Here is a 25,941-nt window from a genome sequence, read left to right as displayed (position 1 = left end):
GTGAACACCATATTATTATCTGACTATGCACACCTATATAATTTGTATAATTAGCTTCTCATGTCGTGAGTTAATAAAATGGCATATATATATATATATATATATATATATATATATATATATATATATACATACACATATATATATATACATACATACATACACACACACACACACACACACACACACACACACACACACACACACATATATATATGTGTGTGTTAATTTTCTGTTGGTTCTGCCTAAGTTAAATCTGTTTGACAAAAAACTATCCAGTTGACAGATTTAACTTCGGATTTTACTATGGATCAGACCTGGGGACGCCTGAGGGATTACACAGACATCTACTGATTAGATTCACACCTACTTAAAACCATTTTGCAGTGACAGTATTCTGCAGTCAATGCCCACATCATTTATCATAATTACTGTCCTTACGAGTACTGCCAAGTTCAAACACAATAGTAATTCAACCTTTATAGTTTCAGAGTGAGGAAAATTTTGTGCAGTTCTCATAGCAAATAAATTACTATCCTTTGAATGGTCAGAAGTGCTCAAAATGGCACCTAAAAACTATAAGTTGAAACTCATACCAAGGTTGTAAATGCCTACTGTGACACGCTGTCATAATGTTTTCAATAAGAGCACAGTACTTCAACTGCATTCAATATCTGGAAGTAATAAGATTTCTTTCCCTTTTCTAAAACCTTACTCACTTATGCCAAGTGTTCACTTTAAGGCGACTTGACACTTTGAACAGGAGGCTGGGAATACCAAAGTACCAGAGGGATCTTTCATTTGATTAATTTGGTACTTGAGTTTTCAATGGGTCCAGGATTAAATTTGCATTGATGTCCTCAGCGAATTGCACGGAGAGGCTGCCAAGAATATTTCCTGAAATGTCACGATCCCTTAAACGGTAGAGTGTTACATTGTCAATTTGGTCAGAAAAAGGCACTCGTCTCATTGGCCTTTTGAGCCGTTTTAAACCCATACAGGTGTCTATGCTGATATGTTTTAGCATTGGTGTTTTTGGACAAATTTTGTTTACTAGTAGAGGGTTAATAGAACTAAGCTAAATATAAGCAAATATGTATTATTTATCCACAATTTTCCAGTGAGGGACAGGTCAGTATAATAAACCTTTGTGCAATTTAGATATTTTCATTCTTGTTAACATTATAGTTGCAAGGTAACATACCTCTGAGTATGTCATATCTGCTGCCTATGTCCATCTAAAAAAGACTTGGCAAGATTTTTAGTCAAATCTTAAATATAATGATGTTAACCATATTTTAGAGAAATGAGTAGTCTAACCTGTCATATGCACTTTACCTTTCACTGCTACAACTGGGGAAAACTCGCCTTCTGTTGCTTCTGTGTGCCAAAAGTGAAGAAATTTGTTCTTGACTGGCTGGTAGAGGTGATAGAGGTCTGAAGTACCACACTGAAGAACTTGACCATCACATGAACTAATATAATATAATACAATATGCTTTACAACTTTTCACAATTTAGCTTTTTCACACCACCTCTTCTTTGCAGAAAAAAGCAGTTCCGCTGTCAACAGTATAGTATTTATTCTGTAGTGACACCTGTTTGTTTGCTGCAGGCTCAGGCAGAAGTTGATTTCAGTTTTGCCCTCAGCTGAAACCTTTATCAGGCAGCCTCATAGGACGGCCATTATTAGAGGTAGTGAGAGGTAATAAATCAGGCTTTATTTGGCGTTTCTTGCTTCCTGTGCTGGTTAAGTTTGGGTTCAGCATCTTTGGCCGATGGGACCTCAGGCACTAGAGTGTAATAATGCTTCAGTAATGGAAATGGAGAGAGCACATAATTACAGTTTGGGCTGAGAATGCGCTGGACTATGGCAGAATACATCAGCTGTCTGCAATAATAGTCCACTCAACTTGAGGGCTTGTATGCAAACAGAATGCTTTGTGTGACATCTAACTATATATGAATGAGATGTAACAAGGCTGGTAGTACATGCAGCTGCTGAATGCCTGAAATGTTAAGCAGGGTTGGGCATGTTAGTGCTGAGATGGATGATATCGTGGGGCAGCTGTGGCTCTAGTGTTGTGTCCATAGTAGACCTGTCACAATAGTTACTATATCGACTTTAATCCATGGTAGATAGAACAATTATTTTCGGTGTCAATCTTTATCATTGGTACTTTTTCTTTGTGGAAACATTTTGTTATTTTTCTGCACTATGATCAGACTTGAGCTGTAGAGGGTTGAATAAATAACTTCTATGACTCATCAAGTGTTTAATTTATGTTCATTAACAATACTGCACATAGACTATTTTTTTAGGGAAGGAAATCCAGCTTTAGGGTTATCGTTTCAGTTGCATAATGGCATTCAAAATGAGCGTTAGTTGTCTATATTTTATACAGTAATATATCATACCTCAAAATGTGTTACCATGACTAGTCTATAGGCAAGACACCCAGCTTTTGTAGTATGAATGTGATGTGTGTCTGAGAGGATGAGAGATTGCGGGGGGCCAACTGGCAGTCTACCTCAAGAAAGTTATGGCTACAGTAGTTGAAAATGGAGTATATGAATAATGTACACTTGCGCGCAGTATTTGGAGTGTACAAAAGTATAAATCCAATGAAGTAGTACTCCCTTTCTGTTAGTTAAAATACAGTGCAGTGAAAAGTACGCGTATATTATTAAGACTGTATTCTTCCTTGTGTGGAGGCTCAACTAGTTATTTTTCATTTCTGTCTGCTATATGACAAAGATTTAGGAAAGCCATTCTGTTATTGTCTACAAAATCTAATTCTGTGATTTGGTTCTAATACGCAAGCTTTAGTGAGGATTAAATTTCATACATAGCCACTTGAAAACACATGTATTTTTCTTTTATGTCCTTGTTACAGCAGAGCCACGCTGTTACTGCTTTTCATTCTACTCCCATGTGCTGCAGTGTTAAAATTCAGCTCAGCACCAGCACTCCCTCAGTCATAGGCTAATATAATTACAAGCCCAGTGACTGTTGACATCGCTAATGTTGTTGGTGCATTGTGGCAGAACAAGGCAGCTACTGGACCCTTTATGGAAACTCTAACTAAATGTGCTGAAGTTATAGCAATTATTTTCTTTTATTAGGGGTTTTGGATGGCTAGTAGTACTTATCCCAGGAATTATAAAGGTCGGGTGGGTGCTCTTCACAGTAATAGGGTGGCTAACACAGCAGCATACACAAATAGACCATGCCATCAAATGTGTACTATTTCCATCCATGGGGAATTATGAAAAATAGGAGTGTCACAATTGCAATTAAAGTCCTGTATTATGTGAAATTGTGAGCTTTAAGTCATGTTAGAATGTTGTACCCACCTCAAAAACAGACCTGGAGTTGTGTTTTGTTTCATTCACACATGTTTGAGTAACCCTTTATTATTAGTCTGTCTACATCTCTAAAGCTGAAAATGCTCTGTTCCACATTGTGATGTCATGAAGCAGTAGTTTTCCAGTTAACAGCTACCTTTTATCTTTTGTTCAGTACAGATTGGCAATTTCAGGGTTAAAAATATCCAAACACACAGAGGAGCACACGTATAACCACATGACATCACAAGGTGGAACAGTGTTTTGTTTTTTTTTTGTTTGAGAGAAGATCTCAGCTTAAATATGCAGAGTTTGTGTGTTAAAAATGTGTGAATGAAACAAAACACAACTCCAGGTATGCTTGTCATGAGGAAACAACGTTATAACATAGATTAGAAATGTCATGATCCGCACTGTCCACTCCTGGTTTTCCTCCCTGTGTGCTCTTCCCCCTCCCTCACCTGCCTGTACCTGGAGCTGGGCGGAGCTCTCGGCTCCTCCCGCGCGCACCTGCTCTCCATCTGGCTAATCACCACACCTGCCATGGATAAGAGGAGATGGGGGAAGACACTCAGTGCGAGATCATCTGTTTGTACTCACCCTGTCTGTGCTGTGTTTGTCGTCCACACTTGTTCCTGTCGTCCCTGTCGTCCCTGTCATGCTCCGGCCCTGGATGTCTCCTGCCCGCTCTGCCCTACGCCCGTCTGGTCTGCCTGTCTTCCTGTCGTCCCTTCATGTCCTGGGTTCCTGTGTCCCTGCTCACCTCCGGATCACCCGCTGTTCGTACTTTGTTCAATTTTCTACAATAAATACTGTAAATCTGCCCCGAGTCTGCATCCTTTGGTCTGCTACACTCACCCGCTACGACAAGAAAACAGCGTATATGGGTCCTTTAAAGATTTAAAACACGTCTAAGTTTTACCTAAAATAAATCATTGAATATCATGAGTTCTATCCAAGGGTTTTCAGAAGCATGAGAATCTATGACTTTTGCCATAGTGATTAACAACTTTTGAATGAATCAACTTTTGAAGTCCTCAAATGTTGACGCTGACACCCATGAATGAATGAAAAAGCAGCAAACAACACTAACAGAACACTCAGGGTGAATATATAGATTTACCTGGGTATGAAATCCTCAAACCCCCTTGTTATCACCATCATATATTACTGAACAAAATGGGGCTGTTTTTGACATTTCATTCCACATCATGTCTTGTCTTACAATTTATAAATAACTGCAAGGGCCATTGGATTAGAATGGATACAAAGAGAATCAGGGGGGCAATTTATCAAATGGACAGTTCACCAGTGAGGAATCAGTTGACAAAATGAGGTTGGTCTCAAAGCTGAAGGGGTCTCAGTCAGAGAAGGCAGAAGTCACCTGGACTGACACAGTTCTGTTTAGCTCTGCTTTTGCAATGCCTTTTTACATAATCATGACATGTATTTGTATAGTCACATTACATTTAATAAGCACTTCAATGGAAATCACTGCCCTCTCCAGCCTCTTCAATTCCTACTCTTCACAAGAACAAGAAGAAAGTAGGTCAAACTCACATAAAATTACTGATATCGCCGCAACATCAAGTTTATCAATGTTAATCGTTGTACCTCAGTTATTATGTCTATGCCTATTTTGGTACCATTCCCCTAACTTTTATGATTGGCTGAAAGTTGTTGAACCCTTAATGCTGAGCTGCAGCCTCCTCTTCCTCTCTCTTCTTTCTTTTTCATCGGCAGCCCTTGCTCAGCAGTGGGCATATCCTTCCTACACAGAAAGATAAAGCACACATTCACACGGATTTTTTATAACCCTTCCAATCCATGCAGGAGAGTTTCCATCTTGTGTGAGGTTGGCTGAGGTAGAAGTCCAGAATATTCTCAGTTTATAATCATTGCATTAGTAATTCAATTCAATTCATCTTTATTTCGGACTCGTCGTCCATTCAAAAAACAGACAGACAGTAACAATACAAAACAATAAACATCTATGTTTTAAAAAGACAACCATACCAATGTCTCCACATTCTGGATTGGTAGCGAATTGCACTGCATCTTATGCTTGTGAGTGACAATATAATTTCATTTTCTGACTTGTACAGTCTGCAGATAAACCTGTACATTAAAGTTCTCAGTACAGCTTGCAAAGTATTCACTTGTGCAGTGACAAACATTTCAGTCGCACTGGTCCATCGTGGCCTCCTCAAAAGCACCCGCAACGCGTCATTATAAGCCACCTGCAGCCTCTGGAGACTGGCTTTTTTGTACTGAGTCCAGAGGTGGGCAGTGTATAGTGGTGTGCAATATGATTTAAATAACATTAACTTTACATCATCAGAGCATGAACCGAACTTGAACAGAAGAGTATTAGCTTGTGCATACAATATCCTGCATTGTCTATAAATATCATCATCATCTGCCATGTCCGCAGTGATGATATGCCCAAGATATTTAATTTTAGCTGTAACATTCAATACAACATTAGACAGGCAAAAATCAGGATACCGCATGTGTTTATCCTCTTTAGTCCTGCAAATCATGATCATGCTCTTAGTTGCGTTATACTTGATGTCATACTCCACATCATAAGCTGAACAGATGTTGAGTAGCTGCTGTAACCCAGCGGTGCTCGGGCTAAACACAACCAAGTCGTCTGCATACATTAAATGATTAAGGACAAAATTCCCAGCCACACATCCAGTTTTACATCTTTTGAACTTTGTAGACAGTGCATCTAAATACAAGTTGAACAGAACTGGGGACAAGATTCCTCCTTGTCTAACCCCATTGGTGACTGGGGTAAATGGGTAAATGGGGCACAAACCCTGTTTCCCCACTTAATCTGCATTGTCTGCTGTCCATACCAATAAATTAAAATACGCACAATATATTTGGGTACACCTTTCTGAATCAACTTCATAAATAATTTTCGGTGATTCACTCTGTCAAATGCCTTGGATGCATCTAAAAAACACATAAAAACTGATGAGTTCTGCCTCCTGTATTTGTCAATAATCTCTTTTAGAGCATATATACACATGTCTGTGCCCAGCAGAGCCTTAAACCCAAACTGATTGTCTGTGGATTTAATACATATATTGAGATCCTGTCAAGCAAGATTAATTAAGAGACTATACTGGTCAGAGCTATAGGTCTGTAATTGTTAGAGCTGCCAACCTTTCCAGTCTTATCTTTAATGACAGGGACTAGCAGTACAGTTAACAAACAGTCAGGTAAAAATCCATGACTAAGGAAACCCGTGAGACAGATGGAAAGCAGTGGTGCTAACCTCACACTTGCAAATTTTAAATGCTCTGCTGAAACACCGTCCTGCCCACTGGCCTTATTATTAGATAGTTTGGTGACAGCTTTAAGGACTTCATGTGACAGGATTACATCTGCATGGTCAACATCAGGCATAACACAAGGCTCACTCTGAACACAGTTAAATAAGCTACTGTAGTGCTGACGCCAAAGCTCCAAGATGTTCTCAGTGCCGGAGGTGCCATCCACTGCACATGGCAAAGATGTTTTAGTGGCAGTCATGTTTTTTTACTTCTTTCCAAAAGCCAAACGTGTTGTTGAAAGAGAGTTTTCTGGCCAACGAGTCTGCTCTCATGGCTTGCTCATTTTTGGTTATAAAACGCAAGGCATACTTATACCGAGCATTTGTGACCCGCTTTTGTTCATACACAGGCCCACATCTTGGTCTTCCTGCCTGTATCCACTCCTGGGAAGCCTCTTGTGCCTTAGCATAAAATTCAGCCACATGGGCATTCCAGCCTGGTCGTCCTCTCTTTTTAGCTTTTGTTTTATGAAGAGTTTCACTTGACTTAAACAACACTTTGACAATATCCTCATACATAGCACTGATGGCTGCTTTGTGTTCAGAATTTTTGCAGCTGCCATCCCTGCACACGACTGCTTCCTTGGGCAGGTAGATATTTCTTAGCAAATTATCCGTGCACACAGAATAAGACAGTATTTCTTCTTCTGAGAGAGAGCTCCAGTCCAAAATCAATGCATCACTTTCTTCCCTGTAAATCTCAGTCCAAGGTAAAAACTGACAGTTTATTTGCATTCCAAATGGAATATGGTCAGTTGTTGTGAGCTCATAAAATATTTTCATATCTGTCAATGATGCATGTGCATCCGCTGTAGCTATACAGTGGTCCAACCAAGAGGTGGTGTGCCAAGCTTCACTTATGTAAGTAAAACTATCTAGTAAGAGCATGAAGGCATAGAAATAGAGAGAAAGGGGGTTAAAATGCATATGACAGGTTCAAATTTCACTAAAACAGAGTTAACATAATTATATCTGACAATTGACGAGTACTGTCCCATATATATATATATTTTTTTTCTTTTTTCATTGAGGTTTATAATTTCACTTCAAGAGCAGCAGATGTGACATACTTAGAGATAATTCAATAACTGTTACCTAGCAACCATGATGTTAACACTTTTATTTTGGTAAATGAAGGTTTAAAAATGCATTTGTTGCTTACAAATTGTCACTGCATATTGAATTGAAGTTTTGGTGTTGATGACATAGGTAAAGGCACTCTGCTTTAGAATTACTGTCTCCTCCTTTTTGTGCTATAATAAATGTTTAGGTACCTTCTATAAAATAAACTTTATTTTTCCATCATAGCTATTTGGTAACAACAGCTTAAGTGAAAGTACAGATACCAGATCAAAAAATACTCAAGTAAAAGTAAAAATATCATATGAAAAAAATGTACTTGGAAAGTATTAGTAAGTACCTGTACCTAAAAATGTACTTTAAGAGTAAAAAGTAAAAGTATTTTACACAGATTTTGAGATCTAATGAAGCTTAAAATGTAGTGATTTTGATAAAGATTTGTGTTCAACTTTGTTCAACAGAAGCAACTGAAATATATATATTTTTCCGATCTGTTTTTATCTATATATTTTTGTTTGTACAAATTATGAATGTGTTAAAAAAAAATAAGCCCCTCTAATAAAACCTCCCTATAATAAAAATACTTTTACTTTTCACTCCTGTAAAAAAATGTAGTGGAATAGAAAGTACTTGCACCTTTTCTCAAATATAGTGAAGTAAAAGTAAAACTTTAAAATGTACTTAAGTGAAATACAGATACCTCAAATATTTTCATAAGTAGAGTACTTAACTACTTTTACTTTGTTACGTTCCACCACTGCTTTTACATTTCTCTCTTGATCATTATGATAGATTGGTAATGTAGTGTTTATATACAAATGTCAAAATGCAAAGAACTAGTTTGAACTCTACTGTGTAAAAAATATGTTCATGGTAATCTTTAGTTGTAGTTTCTTCCATATAACTGTACTTCATGTTTCTCTCATTTTTAGAGCGTTTAGAATGTGCACAGGACATCATGAACCGACCTCTTCACAATGAAATGTTTGGCTGAATCTTCACTGAGGACAGAACCAGAGACAGTTTAAGATTGAGGGTTTACAGTAGTTATTTTTAAGTACACCACTAACATGTGAAAAAGTCTGTTCAGTGACCATTGATACTTAACAGCACCTTCAGGAAACACCAGACAGACACCGCAAAGGAGAGAAATATAAGACACAACAGTTTATATCAGATCATAAATATGATCAAAACTAAACTGAATATTAGGAGTGTTCTGTATGTTGGATCTGCCATTGCTGCTCTGATCACTGTGTAAAGTATTTATAAATCGGTGGCCAAACAGGTCCAGTCCGGTTAAAGGGAAAAGGGTGTGGGCCTATTAACTACATGGAAATATGTATCATTATTAAGCACATACCTGAAATCTGTTTACCATTAACCAGAGTGTTGAGCATGTTGAGCAGGATCACTTTCATTAATGGTGACGTCTAACCACATCATGCACACAATTAGCATAATTCTAATCATTTTTCCACAGCCTCCATGTCTATTAGACACTGAAGTTTATAAAACTGCAATGCTGGAACAAGTACTGAATTTAGTTACTTAAATAAAAGTAAAGCTGAGCACAGTACAGATACTGAAGTAATGTACTTTTACAATAACTCTACTTTTTCTGTTCAGTGTCCCTTAATACATAACAGCAAATGCAGCAAACAGCAGACAGACACCACAGAGGAGAGAAATGTATGACACAGTAGTTTACCACAGCCTCAGTCACTTCCTCATGCTTAGACCTGTTCAGCGCAGGGCCTGCCTCTTCCTTCTGCAGACTACACGACTCATGTCTGCAAAAGAGAAATTAACACAGTCACTCTGACAGAGATATGGCGCAGAGAGCTCTAAACCAGGAAACCATAACTTGTCCCATCTGTTTGGAACTGCTGAAGGATCCAGTGACTCTCCCCTGTGGACACAGCTACTGCAGGGACTGTATCCAAACCAACTGGGACCAAGAACAGAAGTACAGCTGTCCTCAATGCAGAGAGACATTTGTCCCAAGGCCTGCCCTGGTCAAGAGCATGGTGTTAGCCAATATAGTGGAGGAGCTGAGAGAGAAAGAGCTCAGACCGCCCCCTGCTGACCACTGCTATGCCGGTTCTGGAGATGTGAGTTGTGATATGTGTGCTGGGAGAAAGCTGAAGGCTGCCAGCTCTTGTCTGCAATGTCTTGTCTCTTACTGTGAGACTCACCTTCAGCCTCATCGTGATGTTGCAGTACTACAGAAACACCAGCTGGTGGCGCCCTCTGACAAACTCCAGGAAAACTACTGCTCTCAACACAACGAGGTGAAGAAGCTCTTCTGCCGCACAGATCAGCAGATCGTCTGTTACCGCTGCTCTGTGGACCAACACAAGGGCCATGACACAGTGTCCTCTGCAGCAGAGAGGGCCCAGAGGCAGGCACAGCTGCAGGCCAACAAGCCCCTGCTGCTCCAGAGTCTCCAGCACAAAGAGACTGACCTGAAGAAGCTCCAACAGGACGCCCAGGACATCAACCACTCTGCCCAGAGGGCACTGCAACAATGTGGAGACATGTTCACTCAGATGATCCTTATCCTGGAGCAAAGATGCTCTGAAGTGGAGCAGCAGATCCAGGCTGAGTGCAAGACCAAACTGAGTCAAGTTCAAGAGCTCCAAGACCAACTACAGCAGGACATCGGTGAGCTGAAGAGGACCATCTCTGAGCTGGACACACTGTTGCTCACACCAGATCATAACCACTTTATATTGCACTGTCCCACACTGTCCACACCCATAACGGGGACAGAGTCCAGGGTCCAGACCGGACTAAGGGGGGACTTTGGGGATGTGACCAGAGCTGTGTCAGTGCTCAGGAGCAAACTGCAGCTCACTCTAAGAGAGTGCAAACTGACTGAACCTGAGCCATGTACCAGAGAGGACTTCATCAAATATGCACGAGACATTACATTGGACCCAAACACAGCATTCCAAAAACTGAATCTGTCTAAGGAAAACAGAAGAGTCACAGCTATGGATAAAGATGAGACCTATCTTGGTCATCCGCAGAGGTTTGTTGGGTGGTGTCAGGTCATGAGCAGAGAGAGTCTGACAGGTCGCTGTTACTGGGAGGTAGAATGGAGTGGAAAATTTGGTGTTTATATAGCAGTGACCTACAGCGACATAAAGAGACAAGGAACCTTCACTGAATGTAAATTTGGGTACAATGATAAATCCTGGGCAGTACACTGTGAGGAAAGCAAATATTCATTTTGGTTCAAAAATGTTGAGTCTGAGGTCTCAGGTCCATTTTCGTCCAGAATCGGGGTTTACCTGGACCACAGCGCAGGGGCTCTGTTCTTCTATAATGTTAAGGGTCAGAGCATGAGCCTCCTCCACAGAGTCCACACCACCTTCACTCAGCCTCAGTTTGCTGTAGTATTCTTAAGTTGTTCTGGAGACAGTGCCCATTTCATTCAACTCAAATAAATGTTAAGTGTTTTTTGTAAACAATGAGTGTTTTGGAGGTTAATGAAACAAGATTATATTATTACCATGTGGATGGATTCTAATTCATTATGTTTTACTTGTGCATTGAACGATAATTACAGCAATTATCACTTCTACTGCTTGCACAATACTATTACTATTACTAATGACTATGACTACATACTTTGAGGAGAATTATCTGCACTATGTACGGTAACGCAACCATGGCTACACTCTTTTATTCTGTTTCATTTTTGTTTTTCTGACTCTGCTTTACCATTTCCTGGACTTGTTGTTTTAGCTCCAAAATGATAATGATTGGATTTTGACTGTGTGTAGCCCATTGTAAATAGGCCTGTGTGTTTAAATATTTACTTATTTAGACAAAGCTGACGTACAACTAAATCAAGTTTTTGTTTGGTATATGCTGGAGGTAGAAGGTCCGATTGTCCTGTTTGTAGCTGGGTTGATACATTCCCCTCTGCTCCTCGTTTTGGTGCTCCGTAGTTTGTCCATGTACCATCTCCTCCTGCTCCTCCACTTGTCACACTTTGTACGACCTTGGGAGGGGCCATTGTAAGCACTTAGCAGCATGATGATTAGCAGCACCTTGGTTAGAAGCACCTTGCTTAGCACCTTGATACACCGATGCACAAGTGGGCTGGACCCGGACAACCCTCTCCTGGGCTCCTGAGATGTTGACTTTAATGACCATGTCCTGTTGTTTGGTCTGAATTAGTAGAATTAGGACTGGCTGTCTCTTGTGGTGGTTCACCAAGTCCTTCTTCCACACCTTTGTTGAGTTTTTCTTCCAGGGTTGACTGGGTTTTTGGTGTTTTTTGAATTATCCATTTTGGACCAAAGCCTGGAGGATGGGATTGTGCTGATGGACGCTGGAGGTCCTGCTCTACATCCCTGGACAGTTCAGTCCGGGCCTGTAGACCATGTTATTTCTGAGATTGGCGCCTTCACAAATTTTCAAGCGAGCCATCCCAGATGTGATCCCCTCCACCATCTCTACCATGTTGTTTTTCACAAGTTTGGCATGTGGGACAGAGGCTGGCACTGCACTGAGAGTCCTCCTGTTTACACCACTCGTCACTGATGGTTTAGAGTAGGGTTTTGGGTACAACTCCTTCTGACCTTGCCGCTGGTGCACTGACGCCATGTCCATTGTATCTGCTTTCTCTTTTATCTCTTGAGTCTGAGCTCTGAAATGTGTGGCAATCTCTCTCAAGTGTTTGTGTAAAGTGAAGGTATTGCCAGACTGTCTCACAAACAGAGAACCAGTTCAAGAACATGACATGACCTTTTACAGAACTATGAGGTCAATGCAGGTCTCAGCAGCTCCAGGTATGTGTAATATATTTTTTAGCATATTGATTTACTTTTTAATGTATTTTCATTTTATTTATTTATAGACCTCAGGACAGAATGTTAATCAAAGCTGCAAGCGGCATCGAATGGCCCTCACAGCCTGCACTTTGCACTTGGCCGACCCAGCACTCCCTGAGGATGGTGCTAACGCTGCACTTGTCTTTGTGCTATTGCAGCTTTGGGCTGGACTTGTCACTAAAAACAGACAAAGTCAACACACATTGGAAATGCTGATGCACTTTTATGGAATAACACACATTATGGAATTTTTTGAGGCAGCGCCATGACAACATGTGCAAAATACAATACATGTCAAATGACTACAACAGCTGATTAGTATCATTTAAGAATGTGACATTTGGTACAGTGATTCTTCAGGTGATCCCCGTCAAAAAAGTCCAGAGGGATAGAAGATATAGAGTCTGAGAAGTTATAGCCATCAGTAAACAGGAAAGGTAGTGTTGCTGGGTTAGACAATTAAGTAGTTTCTGTGTATGCAAAATTCTGTTGTTGAGTACCAGATCCTGAGTCGCTGCTTTGACTTAAGCCCGGACTCTAGTTGGTTGTAGCTGTCCCTGTGCTGGGTTGGACAGGCACCTTACTGCTCCACTAATCTCAGGAGTTCCACCTGATGGGGCAGGTCCTATAAAAACAGCCTGACTGTTGTCAGCTCGGGGAGGCTGGATCATTCTGTTGCCAGGTCTCCAGTCACTTAGTAGTGTCTCTTGTTACTCTTTAGTTGTTGCTTAGCTAGCTGACTTCTTCAGGATAGTATCCCAGGTGTGTGACTGTAAAAAAAACCTTACTTTAAAGTCCCATGGACACGTTTCTGTATTTCAGTTGCCTTCTTAATCCATGTTGGTGATTATTTATGTTTTGGTTTGTTGTATTGTGGTTTTAATGTCTTTCTTATTCTGTAAATCACTTTGAATTACTTAGTGTAAGAATTGTGCTATACAAATAAACTTCCCTGGCATTGTCTTGTCCTCTGTCCCTGTGATGTTTGCTCCATCCCAGTCCTGAATGTGGTTCTCTCTTTTACAACTTCTTCTGCTTTGTGTTTTGTTGCTCCTGTGCATAGCTTCACTGTTTCCTTCTCACATTCTGTCCTATATTCCTTTTCCGTGTACTGAAAGCCCTCCCTGTTTCCTCGATGTATGTTTTATTGCAAGACATATTTTGTATATGAAATTACTTTTGTGCTCCAGTTCTGTTTTATCTATTGGGTGGACGAATAGTTGCCTGAGTTGTCAGTTTATTGGTGTTTATATGGTATTTTTGCTGTATTACTCGCCGTATGAAACCTAAAGTGTAAAAGAGGATAAACTGTATGAAGGAGAGACTAATTCCCAGAAGGAGCAGCAAGACCTTAGACAAGAAGAAGAATATTTTATTATTGTTCAGATGGCATTACTATATTCAAAACTGTGAATGGGGCTGGCAAAATGACTATAATTAATATGCTGTTTTTTACAATTATCTCCTGTATATTGTAGATGAGTGAGATTAAGGAGTAAATGATATAAAGAATTGGATTTAAGATTAGTTCTAAGTTAAAGCAGGACTCACAGGGCCTTTGTGAGTGTTTGGCTTTGACTATAAGAAGAGTTTTGGGGCATAACTTAAAAAAAAGTTGAGAAACATTACCAATCTAGTATAACCACTTATCTAAATTAATTAAACAATGATCTGAAGATTTGTAAATTCTTGCACCATATCACTCAAATTGGAAATTGGAAATCCCTCTTTAGCAAAGCAAATTGTGGTTTCTGAATATTTATTAAGGTTAAACAGACAGCCTTTCAGTATGAAATATGCAAATGAGTGTAGTTTACTCGAGACTGTGGTCTAAAGATTACATAAACTGCCCAAGAGTTATCTGAGATTATGTGTTGAGTCTAAATTGAGTAAACCAATCTGTGATGTGCACATTCAACCAGGCTGAGTGGAGATGTGAGTCACTGTGTGGTCCAGGGGTCCGATGGTGGGAAGGTCTGAAGTCCTCAGGGCATCGGACCTGAAGAATCAGACGGGCGGAGATGGACAATGGCCATGTGACCTAAACAATAGCTCCGGGCTCAGAAAGCGTCAGGATGAAGGAAAGCTGTGTCCTCATTATCCCTTTGTCCTGGGTCTATGCTAAAAAGAAGACATGAAATGGACCATGACTCCAGAATAAAGACGAACTGAATTGAATTTCTGTCCTCTCCGGTTAAAGGTTCGAGCTGGACTGCCAAGGGTCTGGTCAGAAGATGACCGGTGTATTTTCTCTTGAAACCACCCACTTAACTTTGAGGGGGGAGGCTAAATCAATGAGGTGAAGTCATGAGTGCCGACTTGGCTTCTATCTTTCCTGAAACATTGTCAATTGTTCCATTGTAGAAACTTTGTGGATCTTTAAAGAAAAGTCTAATCTAGAGTTTTAGCTGAGTGCATCCATAAATCTTACAATAGTATTTAGAGCTAATATGACGGGGGTAGGGAGCCACCAGGATGCGTCTTCCTGTAGTCAAACATTTAAACAGTTCTTACTTAATGCTGTTACCATGGCAGTGGTGAAGTGGGTGCTTCTCACAGTTTCATAGATCAATCTGTAATACTACAATACAGCTTTTAGTAATTGGGGTTCAAAGAATGCTCTGTTTGAATGAATGTACAGTGACATGGTTTACTATGTGCTAGATACTGGTTACATAACAGCGCCCTGGTGGCTCTACATTTCCTGCATGTGAGTGGGTCATATTGAGTCATACATCAGGGTAATTTCTATCATCTCAGACAAATAATGGCCATGTATTTGAAAATGGTGTCTCTAGAAGATTGTAATGAAATGTCTTCGATAAGTGCAGTGCAGGAGCTAACTCTGAAGAGCAGCAGTCGAGTGAAGAGGTGGAGAGAGGCTTCATTCTTTTGACCAATGGTGTCATGGATAAGTTCAGTTAGGTTTTATCATTTAGTAGAAGGGTTGTATCATAAAAAAACAAGACAAGGCACAAATACAAAAGATGCGTGGGCGGACTCAACATCTGGAACTGGCAACATTATTGATCTGAGCCTTAGACGTAGGGATGGACCATCAAAAATACAGTTACCATGGAAATATGCCATGTCAGTCTCCATTGGTTAAACATTAGGCTTAACTGAAAATACTATTATGTACAACGCCACAATCCAGACCTGTATTCTTGGTAAAATGCATATAATTGAATGCAAGATGGCATAATCCTTCATACGTCCAAATGTTCTCACGATATACAGTAAAAATATTAGGGTTGTCCCACAAAATGACTGATGCAAAAAAAATAAAAATAAATCCACTGATATGAAAGTTGGCAGTTCAATTCCAGATCTCACAGGTGAATACTGTTGTTGTGTCCTTGGGCAAGACACTTAACCCACCTCAACCTCAGTGTCTGCATAGAAAAGCAAAAAGCGCTGTATGTAAGTGTGACCACATTAATGTATTTGCTTTCCCTTTCATTTCCATTTCAACAGCAAAATATAATGCAATTTAAAAACAGATAATTGTGAGAATTGTTTGGAAAAAAAAGTTATTTCAATTCAATCTGCTCTATGCTTGATTCCTAAAGTTTGATTTCGTAAAACTAGAGACAGTAATTTAAAAGACTGTGGGAATGAAAGTAAATAAATGATTTCACTTTTGTGTGGGAATGACTGTTAAATCTTTATGGGTTTTTTTGATTTTATCTTTTGTTTTTCAAGTCAAGAACGTGAATTGAGACATCTAGTCATCACGAAATAAATATGTTGACCATGATAAGTAAAATGGATGTTGGCCAAGGTGTACACAACTGCATTATGGAGGTAGCACTGGATCACAATAAATGGAGGAGAAAAATTACTTTGTAAATGGATTCTGACAATGTACTGTGAGTATTGGAATTGGATGTATTTTATATTGGCAATTGTTCCCATATAGTGGCTGGTGCTTTGAAGCTCACACCATAATGACAGACTGAGTCATCCAACCACGATGATGTATATTAGGACTAAAATCACTGCCGTATGTTGCTCAGACAGCTATATTTGTAGGTGTTGTATGTACACATTAAACATCCTACAATTTTGCTAGTACTGCTACTAGTACTATAGCAACAGGTCTGATAAGTGTGTTGATATAATTTTTCTAACATTGTACTTTGGGAGGGGCACATTACAATACACCCAGCTTACACAGTCTTGTTCATTTATAATTGCTTAGGTCCAACTCGCTAAAATTATAAGCTCTGACTCTCACTCTGTATTCCTCTAATATTACACATTTTTATAGTTTTTACTTCAATTTTTACCATTATTTTATGACATCCAGTCTTGCTATTTTGTGTCTTTTTATTCATTGTAGTCTTTCCTCACTTTTTAATGATTGTGCTGCACTGTGCAGCACTAGGTATAAAGTTGACCCTGACCTTCAGCAAATCTCATTTGGCTTCATACATTTGAAATCCTAGCTTTGAGGTTTACGGGCCTACAGTATATTACACTGTTTTATCTTCTATGTTATAATATTCTTTCCTCATCAGAAAAATACCTGGAGTTGTGTTTTGTTCTCTATCTCTACAAAGCAAAAGGTAAAAGGTAACTGTTCACTTGAAAACCATCACTTCATGACATCACAAGCAGAGCATTTTGGGCTGTGGAGATGTAGACATACTAATAAGTAACAGGGTTACTCAGAACACAACTCCAGATAGGTTTTTGAGGTGGTGACAACATTAAAACATTGCTAAAAGAGTCTATAACGTAGGACCTTTAACATAATGCCAATGTTGTTCTCTTCAAAAGATCTAAGGCATACTGCGTCCATATACGATTGTTAATAATGTAATCATGGCTCCCGTTGCCATGGATACACTTAGACCATGTCCGCTAAACACAAAAGACAGTGAAGTGACTGGAGACGAGAGGCTTTCCCTCTTCCTCTGAATCTCTCTATTGGATTCTTTCATTCTGGCTGTATTGATCAGATGGGTTTCATAATAATGAAGAATATTGATTTGACACTTAATTGAACTGGGCCTTATATTGGAGGAAACAGATCAGACAGAGAGCGACGGTGAGAGCTCAAAGTCTATCAGCGGTGGAACGTAACCAGGTGAAAATAAAGAAGTATTGTGCTTAAGGACAAATTTTAGGTATCTGTACTTTACATTTTAGATTTTACAGTGGATACTTTTTACTTTTACTTCACTGCATTTGAGAGCAGGTATCTGTATTTTCTACTCCACTAGGTTTTTGAACTGGACTGAAAAATAAGTTTTAAGCAACCAAAATAAACAATTGATTCAGTTGTTCAGTCTGTCAAACTAAATTCAACACCAATCTTCATCAAAATCACTACAGCTGAAGTTTTATTAGATCTCAAAACCAGCGCGAAACACTTTTAATTTTTACTATTTAAATACATTTTAAACGGGAATTCTAATACTTTTACTTAAGTCGATTTTTTCAGGTGATACTTTTACGTATACTTGAGTATTTTTTTGCTCTGGTAACACAATTAAGTGCTTCTTCCAGCACTGAGGTCTACAAATGCTCAAAATACATTGCTGCATCTAGTACACATGTTTGTTGTCCTTGGGCGCTCGCTACAGGGAAATTAGACCTGGCTATATAATTAAGGACATTCAAGTAATGTCAGTAATGTCAGTACCAAATCACAGCTTGTCAATGTCCATGTTACAACCGTTTATAAAAGCAAAATTTGTACAAAAAAAAAAAAAAAAAGTTTACCCTGTTGGTTGTGACTATAGTATAAAATCTAACTACTAGCTACAACAACTAGCAACTGTCCATAAATCAAATAATACCATATAGTAAAATGTAAGAGTTTTGATACAGATGTTGAAATATTTTGTATACGATGAGAATAATTCAAATAAAGGGAGAGTTTAATGGAATTCTGGAGCTTTTATTATAATTGTATTTGAAAAATCCTTACGTGAGAAACAGTGGCGCAGTTGTTTGCCCTCCAAATTGATGGTTGTTGGTTCAAATCTTACTTGGAGCACTCCTGTAATATCTGTATTATATTTTTCATCAAAATTTCACAGTTATAATAATATGACTGGTTGCAACAAGTGTAAACAAGTGTAAAATCAGGAGAACCTCAATGAGAATGGTTAAATATGTCTGGCTAAACTGGAGAAGCCAAATAAAAAGAAGGCTACTAGTACTCCCACCACTACTACTACTACTATTACTACTACTACTACTACTCAAAGATAAGTGAAAAAAAATAACTATCACTGCTGTCTACTACTTGCTCATGAACTAAACTACCCCAAATAGAAAATATGGAAGCAGGTTTGACACAAGTCTCCAAGTTCCTATACCATCCTTTTTAACAGATAAGTTATCTTGGGTCTTGACGACTATTTGTAAAAAGCTAAAGCAAACCTCCACGAAGAACACAGTTTTATAGGAGTCACAATGCACAATGCACCTTTGTTATTACAAATGAAGACTATAAACCCGGACGATAAAAGTCCATGTGCGGCGGTGTTCAAACTTTATCAGCACTCACATGTCCAATGGAGCGTGACTTTCAATTAGAAACAGCCATCTTGGACCAGGCATGAGTTAGCGGCTAATTAGCACAGATTCAATTAAGTTTGATGACTTTGCCAAAGCCTGGATGCATAGCAGCACTGTGGTAATTGGCCAGAAGAGTGACGCAAGACTTGTGAGTAAATAAGCGGAAAGAGCAATTTGTGAGGTGCTAAAAGAGGGTTGCAGATTTAGTTTGCACTTCCAGACCCTAATGAAATTTTTTAATGTCAATTTTTGTGTTTTATTTAGGGGCTGTAGGGTGTCTCTTCACTGTCAGTTTCTTCATCAATGTTTTCTTTTCATTTAACTTTGTAAGCAGAAAGTCAACACAGGAATACACACTTGTTTGTATTATTGGCACGTATTGATTGAATGTTGACAAAGTGCTGAGACTTTATTCTACAGCTCCATGCGCAAACATAAAGCCCCAACAGCCACAGGACTGAGACACAGCGAACTTTAACCTTCATTGAGTTGGAAATATTCACAGATTAAAAGTGTTTTGACCAATAACCCGTAACTGTGGCGGTTCAATTACGACAAATGGTTTCTGATGTTTTGTTGGACAAGTCGATATTCTCCCTGTCGGTTTTAATCAAACAATACACTGGAATATGAGAGAGAGAGAAAAAAAAACAATTTAAGTTAATTATATGCCATTTTTCTGACTTATCTCCATGGATTTGTTATTGCTTTGCCAGAAATGTTCCACAGCACGGTGTTAAAATGATCCCCTTCCATTCATGCACTTATAGGGATCATCTGTAAAATGTCCCAACTGTGTCACAGGCTCTCCATGGAGATAGACGGGTTTAATGCCATACTGTGTGAAGTAAAAAACATCTCCATGGAGACGAGCAGGTGGTGGACCAGAAAGGTTAATAATATATACAGTAAAATAATTTGATAGTTTTGACCAGTGAAACACTTTTCAAATCATATCTACGTTTGTGTAATGTTTTATTTCTTGAGCATTAACAGCCTTCACTCACCTTGACACTACACATCCAAATATTTCAACTTGGGTTTGCAACTGAATAATTTAACCTCGCCTAGTGTACACGCTCAGATTTGATTTCTACATTTCTACATTTGTATGTGCAATTCCTTTACTCTAGGCAACTTTTAAGACAACCTACACACATCCTCCCACGTTTGCACTTTCACTTTAGTTGAGAATAAAACTTTAAACTTGTAGTACAATAATGTCACTTTTTCAGTTTGTGAATAATACCCTTTCATGTATATTAACAAAGCAGAGTCGCTAAAGTCAAGGGCAGATTTAACCAGTGAGTGAACTCAATTAGCCACACCACCTGTCGCATTGATGTAACTATATATAGGCTAGTTCTCAAGTTCTCAAGGTGCAATGCAACACAAGCGAGCGGAACTTTATGTAAATAACCTAAACTCTGCAAAAGGTCAAGTGAAGTTAGATTGTTGTTATAATTGTACATTTATATATCACTATAATAGGCTGCTGTGCATTGTGTACCGTGATTTAACTGCCTTAAAAACGGATCATTTTAAACAGTTTGCAGTGGCCCAAAGGTATTCCTCACCTTATACATTCAGAGCATATTGATTATTCACTGAGATGAGTTTATAAGTACTTTTCCCAACTTTCAGAGGACAGAGTGGACTTTTGTAGAACTAACAACTAGAATACTAACATGCACTTCTTTATTCTTGGAAAATAAAACACTTTTTTTTTTTTTTTTTTTTAATGATTTCTGTGTTTGCAAAGCTTAATTGCAAATTTTCCATAATTCTTTAATCCAGTTTGGAACGCCAAGAACGTCATAATGTCAATACTGCACCTTTTGACTAAGTCTGATTAGAAAAACGCTATTAATAAACACTGCATAATCTGAAACACATTAGCGAAATTCATTTAGGTGTGAAAATATGCCTCCGGTGTCCTTTACAGTGTGTGAGATGTGCATTTTCTGACAGAACAAAAGGTCGCTCCACTCCCAGGAGAGACACGCTAAGCCGCTGTTAAAGTTATGACCGACAATTCCATGTTTTTGATCTAATACTTTCTGACACATAAGTCCACACTGCCCTTGTTTTGGCTGCTTCCATCTGATTCATCTTGGCCCTTAAAATTGGAGCCAGAGACAGTGCAATGGCGAGCAGATGAGCCAAAGGGGCTGATGGGTAATCAATCATGGCGGCCGCTGAAATGGGAGCAGGTTCCAGTAGAGCGATCGGCGATTGGGGTGATCCGGTGACAGCGAGACAGCCGAGGATGGAGGTTAGCAGATAAAGAGCAACAGAGTGGAAAAGACAAGCACTAAAGCAGACCTGCGGATAGGAGAGAGAGAGAGAGTGAGGAGGAGAAGACAGGAGCAGTGATGGAGAGAAAGAGGAGCAAACAGGTGCGAGGGAGAGAGGGGGGTACACAGGAATAGAACAGACAAGGGGCAAAGCTGAGAGGGAGGACAGGAGAAGAGGAGGAGAGAGGGGAGAACACATGAGCAGATGGGCAGACCAGACAGGGGCAGACCAGACCAGGCAGGATCAGAGAGGAAGAGGAGCAGATGGGAGCAGAGTAGAGAGGAAGAGGAGTAGAGAAAGGGAGAGAGAGGGCAGACAGGAACAGAGCAGAGCAGAGAGGGAGAGAAGGGAGCACATAAGGAGAAAAGCGGAGCAGACAGAGGCAAATTCAACTTGGGCATATTCCAGGTATATAAATGTTTATGAGATTTTACTTACCAAGTTCTCCTGGCTTGTTGACCCAGTAGAATTGACTGGATCAAATACAGAGCCAGTTTCCCTCATGTGGATGAAGTTTTTAGATCCTTAACGCTTCAGTTGTTTAAAGGTGAACTATAAAACTTTCCTGGTGCAAGGTCTGCCACTTGCTTGTTTCCATGGTGATGATTTAGCTTGGAATGTTGCATGAAATGGCATTCAGCTGATGCATATTTATGGAGACAGACATCTGATACCACCAAGCCAGGTTAAAGGGTCATTCAGTCAGATCTATGGAGAGGTGATACCACTAACTGTACAAAAGCTATTTAGTTTGACAATAAAAATATGTATAATTGAATGAATGTGACATAGTTTAATGCCATTCTGTGGAACATTCCTGGCAAAGCAAAAACATCTCCATGCAGGTGGTGGACCCCTCTATAGAAAAGTTCCATAATGCACCTTTAACTGACCACAGATCAATGCAGTTGCCTTTTCCATCTCTAATATTTTATCTCTCCATGTGTCCTTTCTTTGGTGAACCCTTAGAGCAGGGGTGTCCAAACTATGGCCCAGGGGCAAAATGCGGCCCTCAGACCAATTTTTATTAGCCCTCAGGCCTTCAGTTGAACTGGTCCAATTGATCATAATCAGTATTTTTTTTATGGCAAATTTGAGTAATCCTACCAATATAACTTAAATAACATCACATTGCATTGTCGTACAGACCTAATATTAATATTTCAAGCCTTATTTATAGTATGAAGTCAAAAGTATCTACTGTAGTAAAGTAAATTATCTACTGTACTGACCACTGGTCTATGGCCCTCCGTGTCGAATATTTTTTCAAGATTTGTCCCTCCTTGAAAAGAGTTTGTGCATCCCTGCCTTAGATTGTTTATATAAATGGACATAGCTTACCTGCTAGTGTCTGCATTCCATAAAGAAAGTGAGCATGGACGCGCTTCAGGCACCATTAACTCTAGCTCCTATTCACTTAACATTAAGAAACTGTCTCTGTATCTGCTGCTGTCGGGCTCGCCATTTTGGTAGTATTTTTATTTAGCTATTGTGTCCGTAAATCAAGATACGAGCATCTATAAGAGACAAATCAGCTGCCTTTTTCCCCCAAGATCACTCCCGCTAGCGTCAGCAACTTGTTTGATTGACAGCCTTGCTAAGCGCCCACCTCATGCCAAACCAGTGGTGCGTTACCTTCAACAGATTCACTCCAGATTGGCTTTTTGGTTGCTACGATACTCGTGGGCGGAATTCCAAATAAGAAAACTTGGCTCAAAATTTGCCGCTGTAATGGCTAGCCTCGATGAACTTCATTTGGCTGGAGCCGAACACTGTGGGTGACATCATACTCAATTAGTCCACATTTTTATACAGTCTGTGGGTGAGCCCTATGAGATGAACCAGGGGTGTAGCGCCAAATTCCGCCCCCTGGGTTCCACTAATCTGGGCCTGCTCTACGTGTCGTCTAATGAAAAATGCACATTACAGATTTTGTGAGGGGCCCTTCCTTGCACTGGGCCCGGGAAGTACCGATTTGAATTCATGGCAAACTATAGCAGAGCATTATGTGTGGAGCGCATCTGAATTTGACCTCATGCTTTATTCATACAGTGTGAGCTAAAGAAAGATGTGTTATTTTGTCACGTTCTGGACACGTTCCAGGTTTTTCACTTTGCATTCACCGAACACATGTAAATCTATTAAACCAGCAACCTTTACACAAACAAGCAGTCAGCTGTTAAATAAGGGCCTCTCACAGTGAGTGCGTGCTGCGTTTGTCTCATTTAGTCTCCATTTGTCATGTTAACTCCAGTTTGATTGTGTCGCTGCCAGGCTGTGCAGGGGCTAAGGCATGATGAATACCTGTGGGCTGGAAATGACATTTGCTATAATCACTATGTTTGTAAAGAGAAATACATCGATCACTTTTTAGCTTTGTATGAATGACAATAAGCTTTGATAAAGGGCAAAAATACTGGTGATGAATACTATTGTTGCAGCCCTACTATTTACACTACAAGTAATATTACTGTTTCTCCTTTAATTTTGCTCCTGTTGCATTGAAATGGTAAATGGTCATACTTTTATATAGCGCTTTTCTACCTTCAATGTACTCAAAGTGCTTTACATCAAGGAACTACTCACCAATTCAAACACACACAGTCATGCACCAGTGTACACAGACACTCAGACACTGGGGGGCAAGGTGGTGTATGTGTGTGTGCGTGTGTTATTTATTCTCAAAGGTAAAACTTAATCTACTTGCATATAACATAGGTTCGTATTAAAACTGTTTTGTAACAATTATATCATGCTGTTATATCTTTAATTTAACTTTATATTTAAGGATGTCTCAGCAAACATCTGTTTTGTGATCTTTATTCTGAACTGCCTCTCTGGGACGATCAATTTATCCCAATATAATGGCACCAGTACAAATAGTTCTTTGTTGATGAAGGGAGTGTAGACCCAAACACTCCCTTTACACCCTGTTTGCAAGGTACCAATTAAAACTGACAAATTATAGTATTTAAATGTGTAAAAGAATGAAATATGACATGAAATGATATACAAAATGATGTTTTGCTAAAGTAACACATAAAAAAGCCCTGATTTGGATGTGATTTACATAATTAGATATTTATAATGAATGAATATAAAGTACCGGGTCATGGGGGCATCAGTCTAAGCAGAGACTCACAGACTTCCCTCATCCTAGACACGTCCTCTAGCTCCTCCGGTGGGACCCAAGGTGTTCCCAGGATGGCCAAGAGACATAATCCTTCCAGTGTGTCCTGGGTCTTTTTCTTGCGACCCAGCCCCGGGTAAGTGGAAGAAAACTGATGGATGGAATATAAAGTAAGGTAAATGCTGCATCTCCAACCCCACCTCCTTGTGTCTGTTGCAGTGGTGGATGAAGTACTCAATTTTGAAAAAGTATTTCACAAAAGCGTTATTTTTTTAAAGTGTAGATGTGAGATCTTGATTCAAAATGATACAGATTGCAACAGTTGCAACACAAATCAAATTCTAAAATTTTCGTATGAATTTTGTGTATTTATTTTTGTTTGGTCAAAGCCGAAGCTTGAACCTGAAAACGTTAATCAGAATGTTACCACCTCAAATTAAATTAAAAGTACTTTTTACTTTTCAGTCCAGTTCAGAAATGTAGTGAAGTAGAAAGTACAGCTATCTGCTCTCAAATGTAATAAAGTAAAAGTAAACATCCATCCATCAATTTTCTTCTGCTTATCCGGGGCCGGGTCACGGGGGCAGCAGTCTAAGCAGGGACTCCCAGACTTCCCTCACCCCAGACACGTCCTCCAGCTCCTCCGGTGGGACCCCAAGGTGGTTCCTAGGCCAGCTGAGAGACATAGTCCCTCTAGCGTGTACTGGGTCTTCCCCAGGGCCTCCTCCCGGTGGGACATGCCCAGAACACCTCCCTAGGGAGGCGTCCAGGAGGCATCCTGAGCAGATCCCAGAGCCACCTCAGCTGGCTCCTCTCGACGTGTAGGAGTAGTGGTTCCACTCCGAGCTCCTCCCGTGTGACTGAGCTCCTCCCCTATCCCTAAGGGCCTTGCCACCCTACAGAGGAAACCCATTTCGGCCACTTGTGTCCGCGATCTTGTCCTTTCGGTCATTATCCAGAGCTCATGACCATAGGTGAGGGTAGGAACGTAGATTGACCGGTAAATTGAGAGCTTCGCCTTTCGATTCAGGTCCTTCTTTATCACAACGGACCAACGGACCATTAAAAGTAAACAGAATCCAAAAATGTAATGTAAAAAATGTAAAGTACAGATACCTAAAAATTCTACCTACGTACAGTACTTTACTACTTTTACTTTGTTACATTTCACGCTGGCCTGTTCTGTCAGCAGTCTTACATCATTTTGTATTTATTGCTCAAACATAGTTTATTCTGTTTTTTTATTTTATTATGAATAAAATCTATTTAAAAAAATTCCAACAAATCTAAAATAATAAAAAAATCCATCAAAATAAAATATCAATGTTGTGCTGTGTTCTTGCTTCTAC

The 25,941-nt window shown here is 39.6% G+C and overlaps 2 protein-coding genes across 2 annotated transcripts in view; one reads left to right on the top strand and one right to left on the bottom strand.

Annotated features, from left to right (window-relative positions):
- The window catches only part of wdr11 (WD repeat domain 11), a 145,447-nt gene that overhangs the window by 90,634 nt on the left and 28,872 nt on the right, over positions 1–25,941 (bottom strand). The window lies entirely within an intron of this gene.
- LOC117382830 (tripartite motif-containing protein 16-like) lies at positions 9,595–11,232 on the top strand. Its single transcript, XM_033980065.2, has one exon. It carries the CDS (start codon positions 9,610–9,612, stop codon positions 11,230–11,232), a length of 1,623 nt encoding a protein of 540 aa, XP_033835956.1. The 5' UTR covers positions 9,595–9,609.

Source organism: Periophthalmus magnuspinnatus, chromosome 15 (assembly GCF_009829125.3).
Source record: "Periophthalmus magnuspinnatus isolate fPerMag1 chromosome 15, fPerMag1.2.pri, whole genome shotgun sequence".
NCBI lineage: Eukaryota > Metazoa > Chordata > Actinopteri > Gobiiformes > Gobiidae > Periophthalmus > Periophthalmus magnuspinnatus.
This window is presented reverse-complemented; position numbering and strand designations above follow the sequence as displayed.